Source organism: Haliaeetus albicilla, chromosome Z, assembly GCF_947461875.1.
Source record: "Haliaeetus albicilla chromosome Z, bHalAlb1.1, whole genome shotgun sequence".
Taxonomy (NCBI): Eukaryota; Metazoa; Chordata; class Aves; order Accipitriformes; family Accipitridae; genus Haliaeetus; species Haliaeetus albicilla.
Window position 1 is genome coordinate 53,053,509 of NC_091516.1, and position 16,565 is coordinate 53,070,073.

General features: G+C 36.9%; 1 protein-coding gene and 1 long non-coding RNA gene across 2 annotated transcripts in view; one reads left to right on the forward strand and one right to left on the reverse strand.

Annotated features, from left to right (window-relative positions):
- Positions 1-16,565, forward strand: part of LOC138683670 (uncharacterized) — a 497,441-nt gene that overhangs the window by 470,774 nt on the left and 10,102 nt on the right. The gene's annotated exons all lie outside the window — the stretch shown is intronic.
- HSD17B4 (hydroxysteroid 17-beta dehydrogenase 4) overlaps positions 8,041-16,565 on the reverse strand; it is a 67,001-nt gene continuing 58,476 nt past the window's right edge. Inside the window, exons 23-24 of the mRNA XM_069775695.1 lie at positions 10,348-10,475; positions 8,041-8,471 (exon numbers count right to left, since the gene is read on the reverse strand). Coding sequence (XP_069631796.1) covers positions 8,382-8,471; positions 10,348-10,475 — 218 coding nt within the window. The 3' untranslated portion in view covers positions 8,041-8,381. The remainder of the gene's footprint in view (positions 8,472-10,347; positions 10,476-16,565) is intronic.

Sequence of the window (16,565 nt, forward strand, 5' to 3'; positions counted from 1 at the left end):
ATCCATGCTCATCTTTCTAGCAGCAGAATTTCACTAAATATGAATTACCTTACAGATTTATTTGTCAACTGAGAAGTTTTAAATTGGTGTTTCTCAAAGTGCAGTTTCTACTGCCATGGTGACTTCAGCTACTTGATACAACATTTGTCTTGCTCCAAAATAACCGTAAAAAAACACATAAATGCTAAAAATCCAAACAAGAAGCATTAGAAGTTTCAAACTACCATTATTAAGAAGAAACCAAACAGAACAATTTCTATGTCTGCTGAAATCACTGATTACAGGCAGGAAACATAGCAAAGCTGCTTTCAGGAAGACACAGCTACTGACAGTAAAATGAAGGAGGCTGGAATGCATATGCAGCACGTCTGAAAACACAATTCGCAGTCAGGGACACAAGGGACTAGTGAAGCAACTATGTTGACATAGTGTACGGATAGCACCTTTTTTTTTCAGTGAGAGCTTTCAATTTTTATAAAAGGCATGTGCTAAGGTCTGTTGCAAAATGTAGTTAGAATTGCTAAAATTCATAGATGACTTTTCCTTAAAAATAAGATTTTCTTATTTGTTGCATGTAACATAGGACAACTACTTGTGAAAAAGGACAAAGAAAACGAAATATGAAATTAACCAGCATTTAGCAGCTAAGGTTACTAGAAACTTTGCATTAGTCAACCAATATCTGTAGTAAAAGCCAGAAATATGTCCCAGCACATTTTGCTATTTCACATACAAACCAGGAGTAATTTCGAGCTAAATGCAGAACATGAATAATTATTCTGAGTTAATGCAACCACGATAATTAAAGCACTTGAAACAGAATGGTGACTGGCACTACCAGAGCATAAAGTGCTAGTAACAAACATGAGAAGTCATTATCTCTGGTGGGAGGGAGAGACACAAGTAATTACTACCTGCAGATCACTGAGGAACTGGTTGAGATATATTGTGAGGGAAATGGCAATGTATTCCAAAACCATGTTTTTATTAACTCTGTAATTTCAGTATCCAGGGTTACACTCCACTCTGGCTGGAGTCAGGCTCTCCGCTCCCAAGCATGCCTGCAGCAAGTACTGCCTGCGCGAAGTCCTCTTGGGGAGCGGACCAAGAGGCCAGGAACCACACAACTGGTTTTAAGACAAACATTTCTTCAGTCCATTATCAGTCATGTGCAAATTCATTAAGAGTCATGATGATCTTTTGTGGTCTGTTTTTATTTGCTCCTCGTAAAACAACTCTAAGGCAATCAAACCAGTGACTACACCATTAAAGTACAGCCTGGTTCCTTCAGGAATTACTTAAAAATAAGTGAAAAAGCTGTAATGTAGCACACCTTTTGGTTGTTGTTTCTGTCAATCACCTAGCAACAGAGTGACAGAGCATTCCATCAAATATATATGTTAAAACTCTTGGAGTACAGAGAACAGTAAAGATGTTTACAGCCAGACTCTGTTTTCATGATGGTTAAATTTATATGTAAAGAACAGACTCTGCACCTACCACCTAGCAGTGTTTCAAAACCTAGAACCCCACTGCTGCTTTCATTTTTGGCCTCTTCTGAGGAGGAATGATTTGGCAAGAGCAAACTGTGTGGGAGTACTGCTCTCCCCAGCTCGGTATGGGTTAATGACTCCATTTTGGTCTACTTAAAATACTATTTGTATCAGCCCAAGAAAAAAATGTTTTATGTAATTTTTCCCCTAACTACAAAATCCCAGTAACCACGAAAGGTCCTTAAAGACTTCTGACATCGAGAAGGCACTTACAAAAAATTACTTTCTAACTAGCACGTGGCAGCACACTTACTGGCAGAGCTTTGCAAACAGCTCTAAAGAGTTGAAACACACTTACATATATTTTATTACAATCTTCTGAGTCCAAAGCTACCTGTGGCTCTGTTCTATGAGGGGAAAAAAAAAAAAAGTTAATTTTTCTTAGGTCTCCTTGATCTTCATTAGAAAGTTTTTCCAAATACCTGTGTGCTGCAGACTCTCAAAGCCTAGCTTAGTAGGCCTGGCCACTATGCTTGCGGGAACTGCCATAAATATTCCTTCGCTAACCATAATCCTGCTAGGAAATAGCAAAAGGCCATCATATGATCTCACATCATCAAGCAGGCAGTTGTTTAGCAGAGCACTCAACCTGTGAAGAGTGGTTTCACCACTCCTTTTGGAATACTGAAAAATTAAATAAAAGCATGCCCTTCTGACTGTACATTAGTATTTCCTTTCAAAATAAGGTATTTTGATAATAAACAACACTGGCCTCTGCTTTTAGGCTGACCACGAAAGCTACTGAAATTGCAGACTTGTTAAGTGGCCTGGAATTAATCACCAAGCTTGAAGTTGCAAAAGGCACATAGATAAAGACCTCTTTTGAAAACAAAACAAAACCCCCCAAAACACCATGCTAACTTCGAATGACTGCAAGTGATCAGATGTTTTATTTTATTTCAGATGTGAATAAGATCATCTATCAAAAGAAATTTCCTAAAGCCGAACTGGAGCTTAGTCAGTGTTGACCATTACCAGACTCACAGATATATGACTTCTGGGCATTTGCTTAACCCAACTGAATCGGTGATGTGGGTCACGAACCACACAAGGAAGATAGTTCCTCATTTAAAATTTTTGTTTTCCTCAGAAAATGAAAAATAACAGACAGGGTTTTTTTGTTCTTTTTTTCTTCTTCTTTTGTACATCCCTGCTGCGCTTGGTCACATACGTGAAAAACAGCACTGAAGAACCAAATAAACACAAATTCATTTAAAATACGTTTTGAGCTAGGAAGGTTATGTTTTCCCTGATATAGTCCTCAGGTGGCCTCATTTTATCTTTATGAAAAAAGAAACACCTAAAAACCCACATGTATTACATTCAGTCAGAAACTCTGCTACCTTTTATCATCTGTTTTCTAACAGGATTACAATGCTCTCAGCACCATAGCTATTATGAGCTCTGATAAGGTTACAGCAGATACCCAGAATTGCATTACCCATTGTTCATAAAAATGAGGCCGAGCTTCACACAGCAGAAGGCTGAACTGTGCAGAGCACAGACCAGTTTTGACCAGAAAAGAAACAGACATAGGGGAGCAGAAAACAGGAGGGTCAGGCAGCTTCATGAAAAGGTCGGGCAGCTTCATGAGTCTCATGCACTTTACCTCAGTGGAGAGACTAGCACAAATAAAGAACAGTACACAAAAAAGCAATGTAAGAGCAAAATACTTGTATAGTGCTTTGAGATTTAACCTAGGCATGTTGATTGATGTAAGCAGCAATTCAATTTCTATTTTCTATGGGAACCTGCTGTCCTAATAACATTGGAAACACTAACCAGATTGTAGACTCTTACACTCTAGTATGAAATTAATTCATCCTTAAATTAATTAATCCTTTTCTTTTTTTTTTTTTTTTCCTAATGCTACAGAAACAGGAAAAATTTGGGGTAAAGTTAGAGGATGCAATCAAACCTCAGCAATTCACTGTCATTGTTTTTTTGAGCGGGCTGCAGATAGAAACTTGGTTAGAAACACAAACACAAACTTATATCTACTTATTCCATTTTTTTACTTAGTTCACAGAAGCCCTGGAAACACAACTGCAAGGCTTTACTGGCAGCTTCATTTCTGTTCTGACTCTGACCAGACAAAATCTAGGTGCCACAATAGACTGTTCTTTCCCATTCCATATCCAAGTCTTCATAAACTACCGACATTGCTACACTAACCTATGCTTGCGCTCCTCCTGACATGCCTTCACAAAAGAACTGGAAAAATGGGAGAGGGCATAGGTAGGGAAGGGGAAAGAGGAAGTATTGGTTAAAAAGATGATTAATTCAGTACAGTGACTTGCTGAAAGTTTTAAATATGTTTTAAGATTGTACGAGATTATATGCTTCCATAACTAGAGATTTTAAAAAGTTTAACCTTAACATAAATCAGGTATTTATTTAAATTTGGGTATTCTCAATTGTTTCAGCTTATGATATGCCCATTTTTGATTAAAATAGTATTAATTCTAGTGAAAAAAGGCACTCATCATCATCAAAGGCATATGTAGTGTAGGGAAATGTAAGAGGAATAATGTTCTAACATGGCTCTTAGCAAGATGCATAGACATTACATAATATAATTTGGACAACTTTACATATTATTGTACCTTGCTTGGTTCTAGCTTTGAGACACAGTGATCTTAGAACATTTGATTTAATTTAGCAGTCTATGGGAACTTTGACAGTGAGAGACACAAAGAGATCCACCTCTTACAGAGCTCAGCCTATCCACTGATCTAAGATCCTATCATGTCAATGCACTGGTTTTTAGACAGATGACACATTTGAATTCTATGAAGTCATATACATGCAACCACGTTCATAGTCTACTATATTTTTCCTAATTGACTTCAGATCTACTGATGTCTGATGCTGTCTAGCTCAGGCTGCTGAAAACACAGCCAATGGCCTAAAGGAAGGAATTTCTACTGAAGAATCCTTGTGCAGAACTCATTCTCACGAGGGCAGAAAGATATCTGCACCAACTGAAGTAGAAGAAAAAAACATTGCAGGAATTGGGAGATATTAGTATTTCCTTTCTCCCTTTGCCCTTTCAAAGATTATGATCAGAAAGAAAACACTGCAAGGAGACATGTCGTTTCTTTACACAGATCTTTGTTCACGCTAGAGGGAGGCAATGTTATGTAAAGACAAAGTCATCATCCTCCGAATGCTGCTCTGTCCCTATGGCTTGTAGAGGGTAACAGAAGATATAATTTCAGTGACATTGACCTCTGTCAGGGTATATTGCATTCTATTAAAGAGCCTTATTTAAAAAAAAAAGAAGTACAATAAACTCTTTAAAAATGTTTATTTATCCAGTTTAGAATACTTTATTTCTTATTCCACTGAATTCTTCCATTTTACAAAGTATTTTGATTTATCAAGGTGACTTTTGAGCAATGAAGGACAGTGGTTTTTACAAGTAGCACAGCCCAAGAGACTAGAATATAAATAACCCTTAGGACTGTGGTGCTTGTAGGGAGGTGGGAATAAGCCTTAGAAGACATAGCATGTAAGTTTCTCTGTCTGAAGTTGCTCAAGTTCACCTCTTTTCATACCTACACTCCTCCCCCATTTTACTTGTTTTAATATCCTCTGATCATGAATGCACTTGTCAACATTTAAAGAGCTGTTATCTGTAATTATTGATGACAGCTGGAAGGCGTATTGAACTCCTCTGAAATAAACTAATTAAGAACAATTCCAGTGACTAGAAAGCATAACATGCAGCACAGGCTTCTCTGAAGCCAATATGAATAGACAGAAAGCTTATATAACTTTCCCCACCCATTATTACTGCTCTCCTGCTTTAGAGGAACCATAAATGACTGAAGAGGACATACGTCAGTGGAACTGCAATTTACTTGTTGGAGGATGGACATAATTGCAAGCCAGCAGGAAGACTGTAATGAATGTAAGGAGAAGCAAAAAGAGAAATAAAATAATACTGTACCATGATTAAAAATCACACCAGTTTACATGGCCAGGTTTAACACTAATTCAATTATTCCAGAAAGACAAACAGCTGAATTCTTACTTACCTCCAACTGCTACAAACTCTGATGTCCAGACTTTACACTGATGTCCAGACAGCACCTTATTTACTTGTATACAGAATTAATCGAAACGCCATAAAGCACACATGGCAATAAACAGCAGACAATCTTGCTCTCCTTCACATTAAATAGAGTATATGCACCGTTAAGAATTTTACTGCTAAGATGCTTGTAAAAGCCTCCTTATTTGCTAGAGAATTTAGCAATATCACTAAGGAGCTATCTGAGATGTTTGGCAAACAAGTGGGGCTTTGCAATCCAAGGTAATGGCGCTTATCCCTAGCAAAGAAAAAACATTCAAAGCAGCAGCTATCCTGAAAAAAAGAATGTGGTGTGTTGCTGTTGCATGTCTCTAGGTCCTCTGTGGAAATGGATGTAACACTATACTGATACTGTTGTGGCTGGATGACAAAAAAGGTGCCCAAAAACCCTTAAGATGAAAGAGGTATGGACAGGTTTGAAACATAAGCCCCCAAAACAGAATGACACCATTCTAGATGAAAGCAGCTGAGAATTATTCAGACTGAAACAATCACGTACCAAACTAGCTAACATTCCCTTGCATGGATTCTCCTAAACATATTTGATTTTATTACTTGCTTCTGAGGATACTATTCTTAAAAGCTAGCAACCATGAACAGGAGGTTTTTCACATACTAGGAATTAAACAAAACCCAAAAGCTCCATATCACTTCAAGTATATGTTCAACATAGCAAAGTGACCTTACCTTCAACAGTAACAGGTTAAGTTACTAGTTAGCGGGAGCTAACTAGAATATTCTGAAAGTAAATACATTGGGGTAGGGATGAAACCAACATGCCAAAATCATTAATAATGGCTATTCAGGCCACAAAGCAGATGAAAGAATTAAACACCTGAATTGTGCTCCTAGAAAAGAGCCTACCACAATACTGAGAGGTGTGCTTAATTAGCCCGGGAAAGGAGAGCAAAAGGAAGAGCCTTTTGCAGTAAATTAGGGAGGACTATCTGTTCCACCCAAGATTAACACCTATGACTAAGTCATAGTGCAGGAAAAAGCTGAAGTCAGGCTAAATCTAGGATGTATATGTCAAACATCAGTGTAACTTTGGGGTGTATCTTCCGTGTTTTTAAGGCCAGTATTGGGGATGTAACTGAAGCATGTGGATTTTGTGTTCAACTGAAACCATGCAGGATATAAATCAGCACAAGAGTACCTATAATTGATATGATTCTTGGGTTATTCTTTCATCCTCACCCAACACACTTAGTAAACTGAGGTTCTTCAGTAGACTGAACTCCAACCTGTTAAATCACAACAGTTTCAAACATACCAACCTCCCTTGCCTGAATATTTTTGCTTTCCACTTCCAAAGGGGAGGAAAAAAACCCAGTCTGTTCCCTCCTTGCAGAGCAGTGCTTTAAGGTTTCAGACAACCTATGGGGCTGAGAAAAAAAAAAATCACCTGTTGTGAATTTTCAAGACCTTGTGACCAACAGTAAATACCATATTCTTAAATGGATTTATTGATAATTGCTTTCCTAGACTCACAGTTAGTTCCTCACAGTTCCCTTTTCTTAATACACCTATTTTTATGGCATTACATATAGATTTATAAACAGGAAGGATATATGTAGAAAACTAATTCTTTCTGGTGTAGCATGTGTATGCATAAACATACAAAGCCGAAATCAATCTGTCTTTCTGATACAGTTTCTTAAGAGAAAGTAATAGAAGACACCTTTATCTATTTGTCACAAAGTTGCTCAGTAAATAGAAGCTGGGCAGTACAAGCAATGACTACATCCTACTTATATACAGCAATGACTGCTGCAGACATAGAACAAGTCAGAATAAGGAAAAAAAAAAACCACTGAGCACACAAAATGTTGGTCACATTGGTGAAATCAAATTTCCAGGTGTTCATGTGGCAATCAGTGATTAAGAGCATACTTTCTTCAGGAAAATATATGGCCACAGCTGCTACCTCAATTCTGGCCATTGGTACAAAATGAGGAATTCACTCTTACATCTTTCCCTGCTGCCATGATGATGGCCTTCATGAGAATGAATCTACATGAAAAACAATTTGGCTACAGTGACAGCCTTTGGTGCAGTGTAATACCTCTCAGATGAAGAAGCTTCCCCTAAAGAATTAATGCTTACCACTTTCCATGTAATTCATGAGTAACTTGTATAAAAATGACTGTCTAAATAAGGTGGGCAGAGCTAAAGTTCAAAAGTTTTTTCCTGTACAGAAAAAAAAAACATAATGACAAGATGTAAATAAATGGAACTGACCTCCATCTTCCAGTTGTTTTAATGGGATCATGAGAACTTAAGACAAAAAAAAAAAAATGTTCACTTTAATAACATACCAACTAGATTCATAGAAATTAGACAGTCTATCTAAGGCAATACAAACGAAGACTGACAGACACAGAGAAGGAGATATCAAAGAGGTGTATTGGTTTAATTTTCTTCAGAATTAATATAGAAATATATGCATCTTTGTAAGAACTACATACATTTTATTTAGATAAACATGGGCAATGAGCAAAGTATGATTCTCTACCATTGCTGAGAAACAAAAAAGGGACAATAGTAACAGTTACATTCATTTCATAACCTTCTGTCTACAGCAATTAAAGCAGCTTATATATTAGCAGTATAATGAATCAATACATTAATGTTAAGTAGCCTGCAAATGTTTCAATCATTCATTGTGAACTAATTGGAAGTTTCTATCTGCCGAAGTTCTTCACTGCTGTGGTAGATGATCAAGCAGTTCAGAGTTTGGCATAATCTTTCAGGATCGTTTCCAATTTCTGGCTCAGCATGATGTTCCCCTTCACTTTTAGTTTACCAGAGAAGAATGCCTACAAAAAGCAGAGGGGGAGGGGGGTGGGAAAAAAGGGTATTCAACTGTTCCTGCCACAATCCAAAGAGTTGCTAGAATCAAACAAGAAGCCAAAGATAGGTGTGGTTGTTTAGCACTCAGGAAAAAGCCTTCAGTGTGCAATGCCCATTGGTTATAGGTTATTAACAGAAAACCATCCAAGTTCAATTTTAATAGCATCCGGAATCACAGTTTTCTATCTAGGGTGCAGGTACAGCGAAGTCTATCACTCAGGGGGGAAAAAAAAAAAAAAATACAAAGCAACTTCAGTGGCCTCCATTTCTTTTCTACATATAGCAGAGTGGACTTCTCCTGGGATAAGACAAACTTCTTCACAGAAGCTGATGGCAAAACGTACCAGGGCACAAAAACAAAGTTCCCAGTCCTCCCCTCCCTATGCTCTAGATATCCATATAACCCTGTATGAAATGAGAAAATGGAATGAAAAGGCCATTTAATGAAAATTAAAGGCCTAATGAAAAGGTCAGCTACTCACTCAATTCATAACAAATCCAAACAGGAACTTGCACAATATATGTACACACATATTCCAAAGAAATGCACTGGTTTTATACATAGCATATTACAACAAAGAGGAACTAAACAAGATTTTGCCGCATTTGCAGAATCATAGATCAACCAATATTTTCACTGAAATGCTGGCATATTACATTTTTATTGTCCCTGCTTCAAAGAGCTGTATACCCTGTTTCAATCTAGCTCAGTATTTTTTTAAAACTAGTTTTGCTTCACTGTGGCTTTGCAATTTGAAATCTCTTTGAAAGTTCTCAAACAACGTGCTTTTGCTTAGTTCCATTAACTTGAAATACATTCAAATAAGGAATAGAGAGAGCCAGCAGAAAAGAATCTTAATAGATGAAGCTTTGAGCTTCTTTAGATGAAAAACTTCACAGAAACTCAACGGAAATACTAATGCCTAAGAAGAGATAATGTTCCTGAATTGCAATCACTGTTCTTTAGCATTCTGAAGATTACATGTCAACATCTTGTTTGTTTATGCTTTATGCCTGCTATATACAGAGGGTCACAAAGGATTTTACTCATGTGGTATGTAGTACTTATAACAAACGTTTGCCATCATCGCTAGTCTCCTATTTTACAGTCAAAGTCTCCAACAATGTCTGCTTTGGATGAAAGAAAAAGAACTGTTTGATATATGATGAGCTTAATTAAAGTTTTCATTTGCTCAAGCTTTAATCTGTAAGCTGACATATTAAATTTGTGACAGTTTAATTGACTTTTACACAAGGAATTTTTATTAGTAAAATTAGTAGTTTTAAGCAGTTGATTACTCCAAGAAGCCAGAAGTGCAGACCTAGATTACGTACCTTTCTTAAATCTTTCTTTCCCTTAAAGATCTACCTAGTTTGGGTGAATTTTGATTAGTTTCAGTGGATCTACATGTATGCATTGTCTGAGATTTCTCTTTCCTGCAGTAGTAGCAGTAAATCAGAATATTGCAACAAATACCAACTTCCTGCAACAGGACCAGTCAAAACAGCCTGAATCATCAAACCAACAAACCTTAACCTTGCAAATCTTATATTGTGAAGTGCCAGGAAACAAACAAACAACTGACTTCGTATTGCCAGGCTTTATGTCATTTGAGGTATCTTTGTTTCAAGATGATAAAGATGGCATAAATTCTCCATCATGTCTTCTGACTAATTAAGTATAAGGTAACAATGCACTTATATCTCATCTGACTCTTGTTTGCACTGTCAAAATATCCAGTGTCGTGGATTTTGGAATGCAAACAGTCGTGAACCAGAGCTTAATTTAAGGCAAATGTGTCCCCATGCAAGTGAGTATGTCTGTGATGCACAAATTTTTACCTTTTGGGGGTTGGTCTTTTGTTGTACCACATCCATGAAATCCTCGTCCGAGAGAGTGAAGGTGGTATCAGCCGAACTTCTTGCAGGTCCTTGATACACTGCTCCAGAGCCATTCTTTAAGTCAATTGCTGAGAAGAAGCAGCAAAGATAGTTTTATTTCTAAATAAAGATAAAATTTTCAGTCTAAAGAACACTACTCTCCCTATTATTATACAGCATCCAGTCTAAACGTAAATCTTGAGCTAACAGCCACTTAGAAAATGAAAGGGGTTTAATTCTTCTTCTTTAATGAAAGAAAGTAATTGAGATTAGAACAGGAAAAAAGAAAACTATTCCTGTACTAAGGGGGAGGGTGTTTACAGCAAGGACTGCCATTTGAAAATTCTTGTATAGATGGCAAAACCCATTTTTAAACAACATGTAAGATTCACAAGATATTAATAGTGCAATTACTGCAGAAATGTTAAAGTTAGTAATAAAGCTCTGATGTTTTAAAACAGCATCCTATATTCAGACAAAGCAAATGTGGTAGTGTTCAAACATGCTGCTACATTTTCCCTGTTCTGCCTCACAGGCAACATAGGCTGTTCTGTTTCATGCAAAGAACATTTAAAGCCTTGCCAAATATGTGTCTTTCTCTTCTGGAAAGCCAAAAATTCCTCAAAGTGTCTGGAGCTTCAGAGTGTTCTTTTCCCACACCAAATGACCTGCCAAAATATTCCATTACAAGGCTAACACTATCAGGTATTGTGTCATTTGTTTAGAAGAATATAAGAAGTATATTTTGACAAGATGTGCTCTGCCAAATCATTCTCAGATTTTGCAGATTACCAGTCTTCCCCTTTACACCTTTTTCTCTTGGTCCTCCCATGCTTTTTAAGCACAAAACAAAATCATTATTCAAGTGGATGTTCCCATAAGGACATGACATCTCTAATCACAGAATCATGACTGCCTAGCTAATACTAATACTGTCAGTTGGTTTCTCTTAGTTGACAAATTTTAATACACTAGCCTAACTATGGAGACTCATTTCTGCATAAACTATCTCATGTGTATTTTTTTTCCAAATAATTTTTCTGAAAGGGTAAGGTGAACTATACTGACTGGGAACACCTTTTGTCTGTTTGCGTTAAGTCTTTCATTTTCTGAAATGTGTTCTAAGTAACATTCATCCAGTATAACAAAACTAGAAGGGGAATTAAATGTACAATGATGCTCAGTGAGAAGTGACATACTGGATTATTACTATCCACTTAATTTTAAGGTAAATTATAATTTCAGGAACAGGTTTAATGGACTTCACTAACTTGATGCAGTAAAAGAAGAAAGAAAAAATAGAATTGCTAAGCACCAGGTGAACAATCTATACCTTCTATGTTTGTGGGTAGGAGCCATGTAACATTCTTTTGATCCAAAACAGCTACTATATAGTCTAACATTGTAAGCGAGCCTTTAAACATTGCTTCTGTAGGTTATGCAGGCACAGACTATTATTTAAAAAAAAAACAAAAAAACAAAACCATATTGAATCATGAAATGCAAGCTTCACAGTGGATACCAGGTCCTCTGATTATATTAACCAAGCTTAACTGTCAATGTGCTTCTAAAATACACCTCTACTCAAATGCTAGCAATGTTATGAGCCATACCAATGCAGCCAAACTGAACTCCCTTTGAGCCAAATAGCACTGGTCAGCAAGGCCCCTGACTAAATTAAAAAAACACACACATTGTTTTCTAGGATGCTTACAGTTCTTAATTATTTATTTTTAATTAGTTCTGAACCTTAGAAATCAAAAGAGCAAGAGTCATAAGTCCCTTCTTGTGCCTCAGTTTGCATTCATTAATTTTTTTGGCTGTCCCTACCCCTCCCAGACTGTTCCAGAAGGGAACCGGGATGCTGAAAGCCCAACATAACATCTCCCAATACACAAGAGACCCTCTTCTTCTCTACTAAGCACTGGCTGGAAAAGCAGTTTTGATATATCTCATTGATAATACTCATCCATCAGTCTCAGCAGTGTAAAGTTTAGATGACAAAAAGTTAGAATTAAAAAGGTGTAGTGACTCAGGCAAGTTCTAACAACTCCTAGATTTTAATCTGAATATAGTGCATACTTAACATTGTTACAATCCCTGTTCTCCTTCTCCATTTCCTATCCAAGTCTCAAGAGCATCGCTTATCAGTCCAGGTCTATAATTAATTGTAAGCTCTCAAGGCACAAATATGCCTGTAAACATTGCATAATCACGGTACCATCGGCAAAACTGTTATGTTTAATCACATCAAATCCTTAACATATCTCAAATTAAAACTTATTAGAAATTCTGGAAAAAAAAAAAGAGGACCAATCTAATAGTATTCTCTTTTCCCAAAAATATGAAAATACCATTTCCATTTCCTCTTTATTCTTTTTAAAGAGCATTAAGATTTTTGCTAAGGAAGAAAAAAAGAAAAAAAAAAAAAAAGAACAGAGTAGCCACAAAAGGGAAGAGCTCTGTGACAACAAATAATGTCTTTTTCACAAAAACATGAAGGACATTCTACTGCTACTTGACCCACCCCTTTTTTTAAGCTTTATCATAAATGAGTTATTACATCTGTAATGCAAGCAGTCATAAAAAAAAGTAAAAAAAATGCTACCCCAAACCCCAAAGGAACTAGGAGGCAAAAATGAAATCCCAAAACTTCATATGTAAGCCGTAGTGGGTAAATTCTGGTGAATCACACTGGAGAAAGAGTGATCCAAAATACACCATATGTTGGTATTTTAAAGAGGGAAAGGAACTCTCCTCCTTATAGAGAATGGAAAACTACCCCAAAAACTTGCTCGTTCATCTTTTCGGGGGGCAGGGGGGGCGGGGAGAAGAAGAAGAAGGATTAGAAACGTATACGATCATTTTTCTGGCCTCCTGACGTACACCTAGCCTAGAGTACTCAGATGACAACTGAGACTAAACTACAGCACTGGCACACAGACAAATGGATATAAACTAGCAATGAAAGAAATGAGCCAAATACCAGAACAGATTCCAGCCATCAGAGCAGAAAAATTCTAGACTTCCAAAACAACCAGAGAGGGTGCCTTCTTGTAAAATATGTCTTTATGAGATAAAGCTATATAACACAGCTGTCTGCTGTAGCAGGAAACAGTCTTAATGCAAGTCTCCTATACATGCCTTCTACACATATCTCCTGGATACACGTCTCTATGGTTATAGCTACCATCTCGCCACTGAAGCTTGCACGCTGCACTACAATTGCAGCAGCCAGCTTGATAATGATTTGGTACTAGTGTAGCTATTTCAGTGTTCAGGTGGCTGGTGACCTGGGCAGCTCCCAGGCAACTACCTCGTGCACTGTTAGTGTGGCTTCACTGATAGCAGTAACAGATGAGTAGCCTAAAGGTGTCTCTGGTGCTCTTTGTTCCTGAGAACATGTAGCCCTCCATGGCTGCTACAGATACAGCTCTTCTCCTAGCCACGCACATGGCTGATCCACTCCATACAAAAACAGACATTTGAGACACAGGCATAGTACTCCTCAACATTGTGTGTCACAACACAAATTGTGACAAACTGAACACAAATTAAGCTGAAGTCCCTCTTAAAAATCAACCAGCTTCTTAAATATGTAAAACTTCAGTATTACACACCTGGCAGAAAAGCAGAATGAAGCAGTTTCAGTGGATGAAACAGTAGTTATCCTTCAAATGTTTGTTTTTACTTGTATACATAAGTGTTCTACTACAGTAATTAAATATCTATGAATTATTATCATCCATAAGATGCTGTTGTCAGAGACATAGTAAAAAGGTCCAAAAAATCCTATGTATACAGGCTAAAACACTAGACATTAACATTCCATAGCAGGTAGCCAAATAGCCTAAAAATCTAAGATTTGGGGCACAGGTTTTGCTTTGCCTTCGAAGACTGCCTTACCATTTCTAGTAGAGAAATATTAAGGGGTCAGACTATTTTTTGTTTGTTTTGGTTTGGCTTTTATTCTGCTTTACAGAGCGTAAGTAACTGCAATACAAGACTCCTCCTCAAAGCAAATGGAACAACATGTCACCCACTCTTCATTGCCTGAAGTCATATCGCATCATAAATTAGTAAGCATTTTCCTCATCATTTGTCAGATATTCATAAACAACTGCACATAACAATTTCTCCTCAGTTCTCCTAACACAGTTTTATTCTTCTGAGAACTGGAAAGGAACGGAAGTACCTTCTGCCTTCAGCAGTGCCTTCAGAAGCATGATGAAAAGCAACATATGGGTAAACTCTTCTGAGTACTGTTCTAGAGAACCATTAACTATCAGCCAACAAATCTCAATGGCAATGTCTTTTCTCTATGGAAAGAGAAGTTGAAATGAGGTAGCTTAATGCTAAAAAAAAGATGGAATATTTTATACCCATTGAAAACAAAGGCAACTGTTGTACAGTAATAATAGGCATCAGAGAGCAAAGCATGCTTTAGGTAGTGAAGACAACTGGAGAAGTCAAAGCTGGGGGGTCTCAATTAAGAATTTTGTTAAAAAATAACAGAAGATAGCTCAAGTACTGCTATGCATATTCCTTAGGTTTTGATACTGCCAAAATCTGTATTGCTTTATCTTAAGAGGATTTTCAGCATCCTCTTAAATTAAACAGCTTGCTTCTATAAAGAAATACCCTAATTAAGGCCCATTGTCAGTGGCTACAGTTCAACCTTGTTTAGACAGTGAATGAGCTGTCCAAAATTTCACATCCTGAATCCAAGATCAATGGTCCTACTCCTCCCCATGGCTTCACAGAGAACTACATAAAAGTAAAGATCACTAATTAAACAGACTAGTGTTACTAATATTAGTGCTACCATCAGGAAGTGTCTCTGTAACAACAAAAGCTAAATCTAATTCACAAATCCCACTCCATTTAAAGTAATAAACAAAAATCTTGGCTTACTGCAGAGAATAGAGATCAAAAGGTTACAGTTGTAATTAAAACAAAATACTAAAAATAAATACAAATTTTAAAAAAACCTTTTGGTTCCTGAAAGTCTGGAAAACACCGGAACAACTGCGTACATGAGAACGAATTTCACACTGGTCCTTAATACTGCTGCTTTCTCTCATTTGCTTCCCTCCCAGCCTCCTCCCAGATCTTAACAGGCTCCAGGACATTAGCAGAAGATGATGGAGCTACAATCATTGAGTAAGACAGCAATGAGCTGCAGGGCTCAGATTGTTTCTAGTGCTGTCAATTGCTGCAGTTTTCACAACAGCAGAAAGCTGTGCAAAGTGACAAGTTAAAAAACTAAAAGACAAGCCAGCACAACTACGTAACAAATTTAATAAGGGAAAGAGGCCTAGCAGGTAGCCCAAGAGAACCACAAACACTGCCTGTAAAGGGCTGGGAGGCCCTTAGAGAGAGAGGCCTAAAAAGAAGATAGATAATGAAACAATTAGCATCAACTCAAGGCTTAAATCAAAACAAAAAACTCCTCCAAAATAATCTACCTCCTCACATTTCAGTTGTTTCAGTGATACCATGTCAAGAATTTTGACCATACATGGTCAAGGAGTATGTAATATTTATCCACAGGAACCAAATTCTAAATTAATTTTAATGTCGAATTTTCCTCTTTGCTTTATTGTAGCTATGTACTTTGCTTTATTGTAGCTATGTATGTTATGGGATCTAGCTCTCAAAACAGCAATTTTACTTTATGAAAAGAGAGAATGATAACTCAAAATTGTTATAATCTAACTTAGCGTAACATTTACAAAACTGATTTAAATTTATTGTATGCAGAGGATCAGCTAATAATCAGTGGGCCAAATTTATATGTAGTGTAAAGAAGTGCAATTCTACTGGCAGAGTTGACTAAAATGACAAATAATTAAATTAAAGCTATAGCAAAAGTAACATCTTACTATCATCTTCAGTTTTTAAAGGAAAACACATATTTGTCAAAGGCTAAAATTTTGAATTATGTACAGAAGCTTCCATTCCATTAAAAACAGAAAAAGTCAAGCATTCAAATCAGTAAATGGCATTGTCAATGTTACATATTCTAAATTGGCTGTCATCGTTCACATGCATTACAGAAGCCTTGGTGATGACCATATAAATATCTGTCAGAAATCTTTTGGGTTATTGACAATATCTTAACTGCAAGAAAGCTGTCTTCCTTTGAATGCAAAGCCACAAACTACTCTCTTCTCCCA